Source organism: Oikopleura dioica, chromosome 1 (genome assembly GCF_907165135.1).
Source record: "Oikopleura dioica chromosome 1, OKI2018_I68_1.0, whole genome shotgun sequence".
NCBI classification, from domain to species: domain Eukaryota; kingdom Metazoa; phylum Chordata; class Appendicularia; order Copelata; family Oikopleuridae; genus Oikopleura; species Oikopleura dioica.
The window spans coordinates 9985780-10002848 of record NC_137291.1 but is presented as its reverse complement, the minus strand read 5'-3'; the positions used below and the strand labels follow the sequence as shown (position 1 = coordinate 10002848).

Genomic DNA, 17069 nt, shown 5'->3' with positions numbered 1-17069 from the left:
TTTTCGAAAATTCTGCGAAAACTGCGGACTGCGGTGCGATGCACATACATGTTCTCTGACTGCGCTGCGAAGTGCGAAATTCCGCAGTTCGCAGGTCGCACTGCGAAGATTTCTGCGATTTCCCCACTGCGAATGTACATCCCTGGATGCCACAAAATCGATGTAACGATGTGTTGCGTTAGAAATGCGTGAAAAGGAAATAGACTTGTTTTAATAAAGCGTCAAGCCCTAGGTGGGTTCTATCAAGTTACCCTTAGCGGCAATCGGCATTTTATGGCTGATCTCAAGCGTTCCAAAAAGTTTTGTCAAGCATGATTTCATGTCTTTTTGCGAAATTTGCCTAGAAACAGATTGAGAACTGAAGCTCATCTTTAGATCTTGATTCTGGGCTTCCCTTATTTCTGAAAATTACGATTCGAAGATGTAAAACTGGATGTAAGAACTAAATTCGGAAAGAATAATTCAAGAGGCTGACGACTTCCGGAGGACGCGTTAGGGTTCAAGCTGCGCTCTAGAAAGATCGGATCAGATCACGTGATGATTTTTACGTTCGGAGAAATCGCCTTTCTGGTCGATTAGATCATGGACGCGAGTATCGATCAAATTTACGAAAAGAATTGATTTGGACGAATCGTCATCGCTGTTGCTTCAACTGCGGCCGTGTGAAAACAACCATTTCCAAGTTGAGCATGCTGCTTTTAGACATTCAGAATAGCAAATGCAAATATGACTCAAACCCACTGAACATACAAAGTGTGAGAAATACAAACATTTGTCGACCATGACTTTCCTTTCCATCTGAAAACGTTTCCTTTTTGTGATCCCGCATCTCCAACATGGCCAAATCAATCGAAGAGACGCAAAAAGAGATCGATGAAAAATTCAAGAGGTTGCTCATTACGGATAGGAATCAACTTATGATCATTTCGAAGAAAAGTGAGCAGTTGACAAAACTGCACGAAGAAATTCAATCAAGCAGGAAAGAAATTTCGTTGTTAACGCAAATGATCGCAAATTATGAAAACGAAGAACAAATCAAGAAAGAGCGCAAAAAACTGATTGAAGAAAACAAAGTCCTTTTTGTACCATCGATTTCATCACTTGTTTTGGTGGAAAATGCTTCAGAAAATGAAAAGATCATCGAAATATACAAAGAAAAACTGGTCAAATTACGGGAGTCTTCTCAGAACATCGAAAATGTCATTATTCTAACACAGACAAGTCTTTTACGATTGCTTGAAATTCCCAAAAAAGTGGAAGCGGTGGCAAAAGAACAAATGGCTGAGAAGCAAAAATCAAGTTCAGAAGGATTAAAGACACACAGAGGATACATCAAATGGTTCAACCAAGAACGTGGTTTCGGATTTATTGTTCAAGATGGTGATTGTTCCGAAGTTTACAGTATGTTATATATGCTCATTGAACTCTTGCAAACTTGGTTTTAGTGAAGAAAACGAGCGTTGAACAAATTGGTAAGATGCTTATGCTCAAGAATGGTGAAAGAGTCGAATACAACGTGCGACCTGGTAAGTTGTATTGAAATGTAATTCGTTTTCAAAATTTCTTCTAGGGCACAAAGGTATGGAAGCGATCGCAATCTCTGCTCCAGAAAAAGAGACTCTGACAGAAGCACAAGCCAAAAAAAGAAGAAAAAGAAGGTTGAAAAGAATTGAAAAGGCGAAAAAAGAGACGGCTGATTTGAAGAAATTCGGGAGTTTTTACAATGCAAACAAGTCAAAATCGAAGTCAACGAATGAGTTGTGCACTTTTCCTGTTATCGCCAAGCAGTTCAAAGAGTGTCAATATTAAATTCAATGAATACCATGTTTTCAGCGGACTTTGTTAGAAGAATATTTATTTGCGTTGTACTTAACCCTTCGTTAGGCGATTGTCACGTTTCCTTTGGGACAAGAAGTATCCTCTCTGGAAGGTTATCTCGGCTGTCCGATAAGAAGGCGAATTGCTCCCCAAGCGCAAATATTTGGATCATGTCATGTTCCGTACATAAGTCGCGCCCGTCCGCTAGAACCACGAACACATTAGCATTAGATACAACGAGCTGCACTCGGTAACTCACACGTTGGCCGGATTTAGATTTTCCACTGGGGGAATGTTACAATCGCAATTTTTATTTTCTTACATCATTGAATTTCCATAAATCAAAAAACAAAGAAGACAACTTTCGGATTTTGGTTTTCACAAGTTTTTGATTTATTTCGGCAGTGCTCATTCTCAAACAAATCCTCGAAAATGATCCTCAAGAAATCAATCAATAGTTCTATGTACAGAAATATGCGTTGTTGTTTACTGAAGCTATGATCTTCTTTCAGTAGATTTTTCGTTTTTAGTGGCGAGTGGTTTTGTCAAAAGATTTCAATATTGGTGATATTGCTTTGTACAGGCGTTTGTAGTTGCGCAGTTGATGGATTTTTTTGTGTCGTCGATGGTTTGGCAAGTCTAACGTTATTTATTTTCAAAACTTACTGTAGGAAAATTTCGCGGAGAAGCCTGCCAATTAGGCCTTTCGGTTGAAATTTTCGAAATTCGCGAAGATTTATTTCCAACAATTCTTCATTTCGGATTCTTCCAAATTTTGAAGAAGGCTGAAATAAATGCACCGGCATTGTTTCGATCCACAGCTTCGTTTCTTTCGGTTATTACTTATTACGGTTATTTACAGTTTGTTTATTTCTTGCATTTTGTTTTTATTTTAATCGACTTTTTTAATTTTTTATGTTAAGGGTGTCACTCCCTTTTTTGAAGAAAACGGTCAAAATGATCTTTGGAAAGTAAAATTTAAACAAATTTTTTCTTGTTAAAAATTTCGTAATTGAAATTTTCCGATAATTTAAAAATTTGCAACGTTAAAATTTTCGAGTCTCAATAAAGATGTTAATTGTTATTCCTGGATTTTGTCGTTTTTCGCATTCGTCGGCGGCCTCGCTGGATTTCCGCCGTTCCTTGCCGCTCGATCACCTTTTGAAATCGTCCTTTGCGAGGGTTGAGGATCACGTGTTCACCAACTTGTGTCGAACTTGAGTTCGCACGCAAGAGAAAAATGTGTTAAAACGTAAAGTAAGTGCATGTGCGTAACTCTAAGCGCCGGGGACATGTTATATCCGCTCATATTTCAAAATTAGTGATTTAGCACTTTTTTCACAGCTCTTCGGTTTCCTCCTTCTAGGTCAGTAAATGTACTGACACGATCATTACACGACCCGATGAGCTGTTTTTCTCAACCCTTTCCTTTGACCTTGTCGAGTTTGTACTGGTGCAGCTTGATTCGTTTTGTAGAGCAATCAGCTAAAGAAGAAAGGTTCTGCTTCAGCTGTCACAAAGGTACTTACAGAGGTTATTCGCGACGAAATCTTCCAGCTCTACGAAGACCTTTTCAAGTTCCTGATCAGTGTTGTTCAACCTTATCAAGTACCAAGACGGGTCTCCCCAGCGGGTGTTCTAATCTATAAAACGCTCGCTATCACTAAAACCCTAACGTGTTAAAGGAGCCCGCGATCGAATTTAATCCGACCTAGACGCGGTCGCCTCTCAAACAAAAAAAGTTCTTAATTGGAAGAAAAATATTGTTCATTCGAAAAACGCCATTCACTGCGGGCTTGGGCGAACCGCCGAGTGTCACTTGGATCATTTTTACGGCCAAATCATTTTTACGCGAAACGTTAAACTCATTTGCAATTTAGACAAGCCCAAAGTCGGTAAAGTGGAATCAGTGTAGAGCAGCACCGTTAAACGTTTACCGCTTAATGATATTGAAATGAACTTTGTTCTGATTTTTGCTGTCGTTTTCCGCTAAAACTCCTAGCTTTCTTTGACTGGACCGAAATTCCTGAAGAAATTGAACTATCTGGCTGATAAGGAGTTTCAGCTATTAACGGTGGTAGACCTCAAAAGTGCCGCCTTAGGAATCCACATCCTGGGATAGTGGTTTTCTAAGTACAGAATTCAGCGATACTCTTGAGAAAATTTCCTGCCAATTTTCAATTATTTATTGCTGGCTAAAGCGATCTTCATATCATGAAAGTTTCGACTACATTCCTTCGATAAATTCTCATTATTTGTTATCATCTTAGCTTTTTTATTAAAATATTTAAAGTTATCTTTTTTTACATAATTATGATTTCTGTTCAATATAAAGAAAAAGATAATTATTTTCAAGCATCATCTCATTTTTGCCGTTTGAAACAGCCTTTTTTGCAGTAAAATGACCTGAGTAATAGGTGCATTAAATTTGGGTTGGATTTAAGCAACTCTAATTGTGGCAAAACAAAACGATTAATTTCATTTTCGCGGAAAAATCTTCCACCTCCCGATTGAATTTATCTGTAAATAGTCTATCAGGCAGTTTTTTGAAGATTCTGAAAACAGATTCTGCGAGGGTAATATTCAATTTGTCATCATTAAATAAGCAAATCTCATTACTGTAACACTCCTGATAAAGAGGCTTGCAACACTTTCCTTGATCTTCTTTTGCATGTCTTTTCTGGTCGCTCTGATGTCTTCAAGATCGACTGTATCTCTTCGTTTTCTAACTGATGTCTCGTAGTCCATTGAATTCAACGGATCGAATCCTTGAAGCCCTTGGAATCCGTTTGCAGCGGGTCCGAATCCCGGTCCGAATCCAGCGGATCCAAAAGAGGGTCCTGAAATTTAAGTAGTTCAAAAATAAAATTATTGAGGTCTTCCTCTTTCACGTCAAAATAAAAAAGAAATGCGAGGGAGCATTGTTTTGTGCTTGACTCAGCAGTGGTATTTCCCCTTCATTTAGCTAGAATCTGATATCGGCAGATCGAACAAGCACTGAGAATTCAGCAGAAAAGGCAATTGAGCGCTGGAAAATGCTCTAATTGCCGCTTTCGCGAATTCCATTTCTGTTGTCGCCAACTTAGGGCCCCCGAAAACAGCCTCAGAACAGAACATTCTTCAGATTCTTAATTCTCTCTAAAATTCTAGCGAACAGTCTTGTTGTTGAACGCATGGTCGCGCTAATGCATGTTCCGGAAACAAGCCCGCCTAGTCTCTGTCTGTAGCATGAGAGAGAGAGAGAGAAAGTGAGGATCACGTGATCAAACGTGGTTTTTTTTTCGCTGGGCGGAGCTGCCCAAGCCTCTCACTGCGCAAGGCCTAAGCCCTTGTTGTGTCTATAACGAAATAGCAAAAGATGTTTCCGATTGCGGATTTGCGAAAATTTAGAGGATGAAAAATCCAGTTAAGCAAAATACCAAAACTACCCAGGAATCCAGTCATTATCGTAAATAGACGCGCTCAAGAAAAATACGAAAATGCTGAATCACCACGAGTCCGTAAATCTTACCTCGTCCTCCAAGCCGATCGAAAAAGGGAGTGTCAATAAGTCCACCAGCACTGGGTTGTCCTGAAGGGATGAAATCGTCGGCTGGTTCTTCGAAATCGACTGAAATCACAAATTTACGATTTTTGTCTTGTTTAGAGAATAGGTGCCAAATTTATAAAAAGCGTTCAACTTTGCCTCTAATCTTTGATCTTCGGATGATCTCCGGTACTTGCGGCCATTTGAGTATTTTAAGCCCGCTTGAATAACCTTTTTTTATGCAAAGCTCAAGAAGAAACCAAATCGCGTGTTATTTTGTTTTAGCATGTTTCTTCTATTCACGATTTTTGAAAAAAAAAGACGCGAAAAGGTATAAAAGATGAATTTGACCAGGAAAGTCCAACTCTGGGCGTCATTAACCTGCGCAAAGTAAGGGTTTAACCCATCGCGACACGGCGCACGACAGGTGATTGGGCGTAATTACAGTACGATATACAGCGTCGTGGTTTAATCTTTGCACCTTTGTCAATTTTAAGAGAAATCGGAGACGCGAAAGACTAAGCAAACGTGTGTTAGGGAGTCGAAGCAAGATTTGGACGCGGTGTTTGTTGAGGGTTAAACTTACGGGCACTGATTTCTTGTGATTTGATGTCGGGAAGGAAGCTCGAGTGACCGGGTCGAAGTAAATCGAAATTTTCAAACCTAAAAATTATAAATTTATTAAAATAATTGAAGATAAAAAATAAGTTCATATTTCTTCAAATTCGTCGATTTTACATACTTTCCGCGACTTGCAATGAGATCTCCTCCATCGAGAGAATCAACTTCTTTTTTTCGTTCTTGAGCAATTGCTTTTGACCCGCCCGGGCCACATCTTTTGACAATATGTTCCTGTCGTTCTTGAAGCTCCAAGAGTCGTGCAGTCAGTCTTTCTTGTGTTTGGGCAGCTGAAAAAGCTTAGTTTAATCAAATGCTTCTATAAAACAAGGTTCGAGCTCTAAAGGAGATCTGAGATTAGAAAGTCGCCCGCAGGAGCACTTAAAAGTGAGAAGTTTGTTTTTCTTGATCCGCCAAAATCGTGAATTTGAGGTAACATGCTTCGTCTTCTTTCACGGATTTTCGCTACTTACTGGCTGATTTTGAGCGGCCGAGTTTTCGAACTGTAGGTCGAGCGGTCAGCCTTTCGTAGACGAAATTGGCGATGGCTCCGTGGGCTTTGTACAGTTGCCCGAGTGATTGTAGATTCTGTGGTTCGGTGTGAATTTTGTGTGGCGAAAATTGAGGGAAAATGGTTGATCTTCGAAAACCGTAAAATTTTTATTTTGATTCGTTATTCAGATTTTTTATTTTTTTAAATATATTTGATAACTTAAATTAAAGGATTATGGAAACCCAAATCGTGCATTCGACTCATTCTGCAAGTAAATACATAATCCTCAACATCATTTAATTAAACATATCTAAACCTCCTCAAAACTCATAATTTTTTAAAAGATTTGTGGCTTAATTTCATGTTTATCAAGTTGTTCAAAATCTCATAAACCGAAATATAACCGAAATATTTTAGAGAAGCAATATTTGGAGTCTAATTTAGTTTTCGAAAATAATTTATTCACAAAACTTATTCGCAAAACCCGCTACAATGGGCAGATGTCATGTTTTGACAATCCTTGATCAAGAGAACTTTCAGTCAAGAAAATTCAGAAAACGCGTGTCGAAGGATTCTAGCGCTAGTTTTAGCGTTTAGAAGACAACAAAGATTCTAGCGTGCATCTCTTTCTGCTTTATAAATATAGCCAGTCATGTTTCTTCCCAATTAAAAATGTTTCGTAAAGAAAAAAATTGCTACGGACTAATTGCTACTAATTGAATTTTCGTCCGGAGAAACCGAATCGCTCGAACTAGAGATCCGAGAAACGTTCAATTAGGACACTTGGCGGGCAAGTACTATCCATCTTCATCCTCGAAATGTCTATCTTTTCTCTTGACAGTCAAGATATCTTAACTGACACGCTCTCGTATCGAAATAGAGCTAAAATATCAGGTGTTCTAAAAGAAATTATAAAAATTCCAAAATTTAGAAAATTTGAAATTTAAAAATTTAAAGTTCGCTTTCGAAAGAAATTCTCGAACAAGGGCTAAGCCGAATGTTGAACAAGGGAGAATGCTCGGAGTTTTGATAAGTTCCACACCGTTCCTCGTCGTTCGCAGAAGGATACACTAAAACAAAAGGTTAAAAAGGCTGATATAATAAAGGAATAATTCGTTCAAGAGTCTTTAAAGAAAAGCGTGGAACAACAGTTGAGTTGATTTTTGACCTTCAAGAAAAAACAACCCTTTTGCTTGAAAAGGGCGATAAAAATTATCATTAAAAATAGGGAGATTTCACTTCATCTGATGCGAAGCTGATCAGGGGTTCAGAAAATATATGTAGGGCTCATGATTTAAAGACTTGTGGTGTTTATTCTTCAACCAAAGTGCAAGCACCAAGAAAGAGGTTTGGAAATCCTCAGTATGTGTTTCCACGTTCAAAGCGGCTAAAGAGGGATGAAATCGCAGTCGGATGATCATGTGATCAGGCGTCCCCTTGATTGAAAAATTGGAAGAAGATTGGAACGACATGTTCATTTCCATTTTCTAGTGGGATCAACTTCAATTCTTGATTGAATTTGAAGATTTATTTGGAGGGTAAAGGATAGTGGCTTGATTCTTCTAACAACTGCTGACAAAGGTTTTGAGCTGTTCGTAGAAGAACTTGAGAGTGCTCATTTTAATTTGATTGCGGTTTTATCCTAGAATGAGCACCGCAGTCAGCGTGGTGGTGGAAGAGGCTCTAGAAATTGTTATCAGCGGTACGGGGAGTGGGGTTCTTATCGCCTTTTGAGTTGGAAATGCGCAATACCCGCTCAATTAACCGTTAGTAGCTACTCGCACTCCCCATTCTGAAGGGGATTTAGATAACACCCGGGCCTCCTTTTAGCAAGAAGACCGGACACCTGCAGGCCTCGGCTGTTAACCCAGGGTAAGACTGAGGTTCTAAAAAGACCAAGCGAGTCTTAATTCTCAAGATCGAAAGGATCAAAGATTGAGCTCTTTCGCCGCCCGCTAATAATGCTTCTTAAGAGAGAAAGAGATGGTTTGAAATCTAAACCTAGTAATCTTTGATCTATTGAACAGTCCAAAATTGGGATTCTTTTGACTTTCGTTTTTGTTGAAATAATAAGTCTTATAAAACCTTAGTTTTATTTTTGTTTAAGAGATTTGGACGTTGATTTATTTCGGGTCAGATTATGTTCATTTAGCTTCTATTGCATTTGTCATTACTGGGGTTTTTCATAAAATAAATTCTAGCTGGAGATTCTATTTCGGGAGAATGTTGATGCTCAAATTTGAAGAGAAATGATCTTGCCTAGTGAGATTCAAGAATTGCTAATGCGTCTTGGAAATATCTTTGCATTGAAAATAAAGAAGAAAGATTTTTTATTTCAAGATTTCTCTGAATAGAGGAAGAAGTTTAAGAAATTTTTGCCCATAACGTGGAACATATCGGGCCGTGCGATAAGTTTTCCTAGGAGCGGGCTTAGCACTGATAAAAGCGGCCCGGCCACGTATTGGCCCCAACATCCCGTGACCCGCACAGCATGGAACGACTTAGCATATGAAATCTGTATTTGAGTCCTGGCAAATCCAATTTGCCAGTTTAAACTTATGCGCTATGTGGAAGCAAAATTCTATTTTCATTTGTCCATGATTACCAGGCTGGTTTCGAAATCACCAACAAAATTCCTCTAAAAGCGAGAAAACAAGAGATCTGTTAGAATGGCTTTAGGACAACCATTGGAGCTATCCCTTGATTCCAACTGAAATCCAAGTGGATCATCCTCCAGATCATTTGACCGAGAGCGGCGTGGAAAATCGCGATCGAGAAAATTTCTTTCTTTCTTTTGTTTGAGGATTGTTCTGTTCCTTTTCGCTTCTTAGAGAGATGAGAACTTGACCGCGTGGTAATTCATTAATTTGAGACGTGAAAATGAGATCAAGAATTTGGCAGAGCAAATTAGCGCCCGTGTAGAATTGAGTTAATTTTTCTGGCAGCGGGTGAGCTTTGAATCGCAAGCGTTATAATTCTGATGATGGGTTAAAGTCTTTTCTTGTTTTTTTTTTGGATATTTTTTGACCAAATTTACCGATAGGTTCAGAGTTTCGATGAATTAAAAAAGAAGTTTATTTGCACCGAAGATCTTTTGGTCAGAAAAGAATTTCTCTGAGTCATCAGAAGCCGATTATTCACGTATATTCCCAATTTGGCACATGGTGCGACAGCAGGTTAAGTCCGCTTGCGGCATTTTTAGCTTGTCGCAAGGCATTGTGGCGACCACAAAGCTGCTGCGCGAAACGCGAAATCCGACCGTCAATAGTACTAACACTGTTGTGCACTTCTAAAATTCTAAACAGTATCTTTGTTTATAATTCACTTAGTTCTGAAATCATTCCTATGCTCGCTTACTATGCTATCATCACTTATGAGGGAAAATCACCTGACTTTTTTCAGAAAAAAATATAAAATAAATAATTTTCTAAAGAGTTATGGCTCCTGCCCAATTTGTCGAGCATTTCACTTTAGAACGATTTGACGAACGATTTTGTAGATATATAAAGTTAGGGGAGGCACTTTGCTTTATGCGGCGGAGATTCCAGTTTCACGAAAAAATGGAATTCACTCGCCGCCGAGCTACGAAGTGGCGCGCCCGCTAAAAACACGCTCAACATAACTCGTTTTCTTCGCCCGGGCAGCTTGCCGCTCTCAAGAAGGTTCACTGATTATTTTGCCTTGTTTAGTTTGATGAAAACAAGTTCTTCAATTTTTAGACAGAAATTCTCAAAAAAGTAGAACTTTAATATTTTCTCGCAGAAAAAAATCGGGATCTTGGATTTTTTGATAAATGATTGCTTTTATGTCGAGTTTTTTGAATAACCACCCCAAAACGCTATATTTCTTGATATTCAGCAAAAGTGACGTGGCCTGGTCATTTAAAATTCGATCAAAAAGTAGTCAAATATGAAATCCATCCCGTCAAAATCTGTAAATTCGCAGTCATCAATCCTAAAATCACCCCAAGTAGACAACTCCTTATCTCCAATTTTTTGCTTTGCCAAGCAAAATATACTCCTTTGCGTCAATTAAACCAACATCGTTCGTCAGTTATTCGACAGGGTAATTTGAATTTTTAGGTCAATTTTTACGATGAAAATTTTCTCATTTTTTAAGAAGCAGGTGTAAAAATAAGCCACAAAATGGTCTCAAGCATCGAGCTCGAGCAGCTGGCAATTACGGTTCTGTTCACATCATTTTTTGTGGACGAAGGCGACCACTATCGAGCGAATATAATTTGTGATTTTTTTCGTAGAAGTGTGAATTGAATAATTGGTTCATACGAAGGGTGGCCTGAATCAACACCTAGCTTGTAATTTCCATAAGTTTTCTTAACGCGGTAGGAATCATGTGGCCGGGATCAAGCCATCTAATCCTAAGGTGCCGGATACTTGGAAAACCACAGTGTCAATTCGTAGATGTTAAACCAAGTTCAACTCAGTTTTTTAAGCTTCAAAATCGACTACTTTTTTGAGAGAAAAAAATCTCTCCCTTGACTCCGAAACCTGTGTAGAAAACCTGACTCAGGTTTTTACTCAGGTTTTAGAGCCCAGCCTCACTCACTTTAGAATTCAATACGAACCCTTGTCGTATTGAAAATGACATTTGATAAAGTCGTTATTCACAACTAGAATTAATCATCAGTTCTACATCTAGTTGTTGTTTAGCTCAATTAACAAGCACTTTATTGCCCGATAATCTGTGACGCCACTTCTCAAAAAGTCAACAACGCTTTTTCTTTCGCCTGCTTGCTGCTTCGTGTTTGCTTGGTGTTTTGATCTATACCCGCAGCTTTCTCAATTTGTGAAGATTTGGTGTTCACAAATTAGAGGATTTCAGCGTTTTTACGGCATTCGGTAATTAGATCTGGCAACACCACGTTTGAGCTCAGCTGTCCGCGGAGGTGGCGATTTTCGTGATCGCGGCCGAACTCCGAGAAAAATAGAAGCAGCTTATTCAAAATCGTGTTTATTTTTTCGAATGCTGAAAGTTTCTGCTCGGCGTTTTTAAACTTGCTGATGAGTGACTGCGCTCTCATGATCTTATAAACAGAGAAGTCATAAAAGAAGGTCATTAACTTCTCTTTTGGGAAGCGCTTTCAGCCCCCGGGAAAATGGTCACTCACACCCTGTATTTACGAGAACTTGAGGGGGAAATTTCCGCGTAAAATTTGAAACTCTTTTTCTAAGAAATAATCTTTTAAAGGATCTTATTGATGAAACAATGCAGTAAAAGCCTTACAAAATCAAGCAAAAAACTAATTGGCAGCTTGATACGATCCAGACCGGACACGGTGATCTCAGACACCCCCCGGTAGTTGCTTTTTACGCGCGTGGCTCAAGTGATGCTGAGAGTTGCAGTGCTCAAGATCTCGGTTTTACGCGGCGCGGAAGGCAACACCGTGGCGAAAATTGACTGAAATCGAAGCCAAGGGTACTCACACCTCGATTGGAGGCGGAGATTACACGTGCCTTTGCGCCACGATACAGTTACGGTTTCAATGCCGATGCCTGCTGCATTTCAGCGGAGGAAAGGAGCCCCGCTTCATAATTTTGCTTATCATCAGAAAAAACTGTTCCACAGAAAAGTTGTCTAATTGATCATGTAAGACGCTAGAAATTCTTTTACGTCAGATCTCGAGTTACATCTGGACAAGTCTATCAAACTCGCTGTAATGACATTTTCATTGCCCAAAATGTGACAGCTGTAGATTATCGTTTTGACACATCACAAGGAATGAGCCCACTTGTTGGAACTCTTTCTTCCCTCGAGTGAGAGCAGCGTCAAAGGGTCATGTTTTGGCCTAACAACTCCGCTCTCTTTGTTTGTGTTTCATCACACATTCTATTATCTTCTGCAATTATCGCTCCATAAGAACAGCAATCAGCGGAAGAAATGGGTTAAAACGACAGCCAGAGCCAACTTAGCGTCGTTTTTTCGCAAAGAGTTGACTTTGGGCGCAACAAGATCAAAGTGGATCCCATGCGGCCCGGCCACGGAGCCAATTCTCTTTGCATAATCAAAGGAAGGAAGAATGTTTGAAGCCAGAAAAATGCCTATTATGAAAAAATAAATAATGCGCCTCTTCTTCGATTTCAAAAAAAGGGAAGATTCAACTCGAAGTAATGGTTCTTTCGTCGCTAGAAAGTACCGAAGTGACCCTGAGTTGTTAATTAGAAAATGAGTGTTGGAAGTGGTTGGTTTATCAGATTGTGTTTTGGATGCGCAATCAACAAGCGGAAGGGAGAGATTCAGAAGATCGTGACAGCTCATGGCGTCCGGACTCCATTAAACTGGAGATACGCGCAAATGCCGGATTTAGACTCACGTGGAGACACTCAATACACTCGGAGGTGATATCAAAATCGACCGTATAAGCATCAGTTACTGTTACAAGGCGTGGATAGGCCACTCTCCTTTCCGGGTGAACATTCCGTGCACGTTTCTTCTGCGGCGCTTTCTTCGCGCTAAAAAGGCACCAGCTATGCGGCAAACATTTTGGCTCAGCCCGAGAAAGAATGCCAAACGCGTAATTATAAACACCCTTTATAAGAGATTCCTCGAAAAAAACGGGCAGAAATTTTAATTAACGATTTTCGTGTCCGCCTTTGTAAGTGTCCCTTTTTTCGTCTTTACGCTCTCTTCAAGCATAAAAAATACGATAGCGTTTGTTTTGGCAAAGTATTCTGGGCTCAGATCGAGCGCTTCGTCAAAATCTGATTTAACAATGTTATGCCAAAAGCGTGAAATCACCGATAACGTGTACTTTCTACTCAGCACCCGCCGTTATAGAACCTTCGCGGCTCTTTCTAATTCTTGAAAGCCGCAAATGAAAAAAATCTATAACGAGCAGACGGGGCGAATTTTCGAATTTGCGAATTTACGAATTTGTGAGAAAAAAAAACGCGCGTCATTGACTCATTGCACAACACGTTAATTTTGCCGTAGAATTTTAACTAGCTGTCTGTTTTTGAAAATAAGGCTTTAGAAAATTTAAAATTTAAGGGCGGCTGAAAAGAAAAGTAAAGAGAAGCGGATGTAGCCCTCGGATTTTAGGACTCTAGCTCCGGAGCTCGAATTTTCTTTACTTCAAAATAGCTTTAAAATTTCAACTCGAATTCCACGAAATGAAAGCTTGAAAAAGCTTATAGCCACTTGAAAAACTCGTCATAGCTAGGATCATTCAATACTTGCGATAAATTATTTTTTAATCCTAGATTTCCTCTTCGCTCGATACTTGATCATGAAAATGTTATGTTGAACCAGAAATTGGCTCAATTATCGCTTCCAATTTCGGATTTTCAAATTGAATTCTTGTCAAGTCGTTATCGCGTGATCAAAATTAAATAAATTTTTATTTTCATAAAAAATTATTTTTGTTATTTAAAATTTTCATTTTCAGTTTTTGCATTTCTTCAGAAAACTCATCACTTTTTTTCTATCTGTTACGCGATCCGAATAAGTCAACCCTATCTGCGGATCAAAGCCGAGTTCGGGCCTTCTTGAGAAGTTTGAAGTAAAAAAAAGTGAGACAATTTCGAAAGCCGTTTTTCGCAATTCTGAGTGCAAACTGCACTGCAGAATATCCTCCTTGTATCGGACAAGCTGTTGAGATGCTCCCAAGTACCCGACTCATTTGTATGTATGTTCAATTAGCAGCGAGTGATGTCACTAATTTCAAGGTGTTCTAAAGCGTTCCAGAGCTCTAGGGGCTGAGTCTGCGCTCGTAGATACCCTTCGTCAGGTGGAATGGAGATTAAAGTTCATAATTGAATAGGAGTTAACCTGTTTCCCCTTAATTCAATGGCGGAAATGGAAAACTCCACGCCATGTCCGCGATTGAATTCGAAATCGTCAAGACTGATTTAATTGAGAGGGAAACGCCTTAATTGAATTGCAAGTTCTGATTTTACTTGTGATGTTAACTGACAGGGAACTGGAGCGCGTGGAACAGACAACTAGCCCGGATACGTTTTCGAATTAACATGTTACAACTACCGCAATGATCCAAAATTGATGATGGAGCAACGATGTGACATCAATCGTAAATAATAGGATTACTACAGTGGAAAACAAAATACAGTATATCATTTATTCTTACGGAAAAAATAAATAAAAACAACTAAAACGCTGTTTTATGGGGAAAAACTCAGCTAAATCTATCGCGAAATTGTCCGTTTTTCAATGAAATTTCACCTGAAAATTTGTAAAAAAATGTCGATTTTGCCTGTATTTACCGCAGAATCAGCGATTGTGGCAGGTTAACTTTAAAAAAAGGCTTTTGAAGAGACAATTTTCAACCAAAAAACTCAATCAATCTGCTAGAATCGCCGATTTAGAAAGTGATTATCATAAGAATAAATAGAAAAAGAGGTCTTTATATCCTTGAAACTTTCAAGTTGAAAGTCAAAAAAAAAATTTATTTTACGAAAAAAAAATTCCAAAATTACCAGTCCCGAGGCTCGCAAAAAGTATAGCGATCTTCATTTTAGGTCTTTTTGTTGTCTTTCTTATCGACAACTATTTGCAACTTCTTGTGGCAGATCTCTTGCGGCTCTTCTGGAATAAAAAAAAAGGTACAAAAACACAAAGTGAGTATTCAAGGTATACTTTTCTACTTTTTTGTTTTAAGGGTACGTTTTTCTCGCTTCTTGATTTCTTCTTTTTTTCGACCACGCGGTGGAAAATTGCGCCGCGGCGAAAAATGTGGCGCGGAGTTTTCGCGAGCGCAGCTCGTGTGCGCCCCCGCTCCCGTCGAAGTAAGAAATACCGATATACACTAATGTTTCTAGCAAATAGCCAACGTTTATTGGGACTAAATAGCGGCGCGCAGATCTTTCTGATCGACTCAGATGGCTTAATTTTTATGAATTGTTCGGCCATTGTTTTCAGTACAAATTGAAATAACATCATCTGGAGTTTTGGAGTGAAAGAGAGTTTATTCCAGAATTGAATCAACTTATTCTTTGACTGAAATAGCCTCATCAAGTCTCTTTTTACAGTATAAGCAAAAAATGAATCGGTACTAATCAAAGAGAGTAATAATCATTTCAGACAAATTAACTAAAGCATGTTAAATGAGAGTCATTTTCAAGCCGTATTAAGGATTTTGGGCAGAGTATACTTGACCAAGGTTGTCGCCTAAAATCTGCCGCTAATTCTTCCACGACTATCGTCTAAGAAGGTCAAAAAAGCTTATTGCGTGGTTAGAAGAGAGTTGAGCGTTTTCTCGCCCCCGTGAACTTTTCGATTGACTCCAAATTAGATCTGCTCCACCAGGACCAAATACTTTGACGGCCCGTCAATGACGGCTACTTCCTTCTTTTCACGGCGAAGTTCTTGTTCAATTAAATCGCAGAGCCTGAAAAAAGCTAAATAAATGAATTAATAGGCGATGAAATTATTAACTGGCTTTTTTCTATCATGAAATAGGGTGATTTGGAACTTGTTACGGAGAATCTTTGAGATACTATCGCTTGATAAAGATGCAACGGGAATTATGAAAACAGAATATTTTAATTAAAAAATATGTTGCTCGCAAAAAGACTGTATTTCAAGGTCTTCAATAATTACCATCATTTTTATTGCGATACATTTTCAATAAATATTTGAAAAAGCGGAAAATAGCAGATGCTTTTAGGGTGCATGATCAAATTGATTTCTCGATTCAATCATTTTCGGGGTCGAAGAATTGAGTGTTTCTCGGTTCAAATAATAACTGTAAATGTATTCCACGATCTCAAGATCCTCGAGAACCTGGGTTCATCCACTTCTGCTCCCATATCTTCTTGCGGTCGCGCCACTTGTTCAAATTAGACCACATAAAACGTCAGTCTCTTCTAGACCTTTTCCTCCGATAATCGAGAATTGATAAACTACAGGTTTACGAAAGCTGGTAATCTACGAAAGAATGACACGTGATAGAAGTGCCAGAAAATGGGCTCGGACATGGCGAAAGAATTTCGAAACGAAAAGGATCAATTCGATTTTTGAAGGGATATTCTAAAATGATCAGCTTCGACGAAATCCGAGCGATAGAACTAGCCCACGTTTTCTAATCTGATTTGTTTCGCGCGTTTCTGAAAAATGGTGATGTCAAACTCGGCACAAGAATCGGCACTCACTTGAGAAAGACTTTGTTTTTGATCCCTTTCGACGTGGAGGTCATATGAGCCGCTCGCTCTTGGAAAGACTTTCTCGAAAAGAGTCCACTTTCAAGTTCAAGAGCTCCTCTTTCATCCAATTTTACTTCAAACTTGAAACTGCTCGAAGAAAGTTCATTTTGGAAATTAACAGTCTGTTTACCCGGCCATTAACAGTCGAAGTCATTAATTTTTCAGCGGAGTATTGGACTTACAGCACTCTTATTACTGAAAGTCTGCTTTTTTGGGGGGTATTGAATCTTTCATTCTTTTTATGAGGATTTCTAAAATTTTCTGTCAAAAGAAAAATTCCCTCATCTGATCTTCTATCGGAGCTTATCGCTGTTATGATCCTTTTTTGATCAGATCTTTCGCGTGCTTTTCTTTCGTGTAAGGGGAAGTTCTAAAGCGCTTATAATTTCCATTTGTGAAATCCTCCCGAGCTCCAGGGCCGCGCCGTTTTCATTGC

General features: G+C 39.0%; 2 protein-coding genes across 2 annotated transcripts; one reads left to right on the top strand and one right to left on the bottom strand.

The window, feature by feature from the left end:
• Positions 1–830: 830 nt before the first annotated feature.
• LOC145712056 (uncharacterized) lies at positions 831–1809 on the top strand. The gene is made up of 3 exons (XM_081789744.1): positions 831–1401; positions 1446–1526; positions 1571–1809. The coding sequence occupies exons 1-3, from the start codon at positions 837–839 to the stop codon at positions 1807–1809; spliced, it is 885 nt and encodes a 294-aa protein (XP_081645870.1). The 5' UTR covers positions 831–836.
• Positions 1810–2194: 385 nt separating this feature from the next.
• Positions 2195–15120, bottom strand: LOC145711102 (uncharacterized). Its single transcript, XM_081788831.1, has 10 exons — positions 14909–15120; positions 7505–7525; positions 6436–6552; positions 6087–6252; positions 5931–6007; positions 5330–5428; positions 4476–4658; positions 3348–3401; positions 3252–3303; positions 2195–2995 (listed from the first exon to the last, which is right to left on the bottom strand). Exons 1-10 carry the CDS (start codon positions 14943–14945, stop codon positions 2893–2895), a joined length of 909 nt encoding a protein of 302 aa, XP_081644957.1. The 5' UTR covers positions 14946–15120; the 3' UTR covers positions 2195–2892.
• Positions 15121–17069: the final 1949 nt, after the last annotated feature.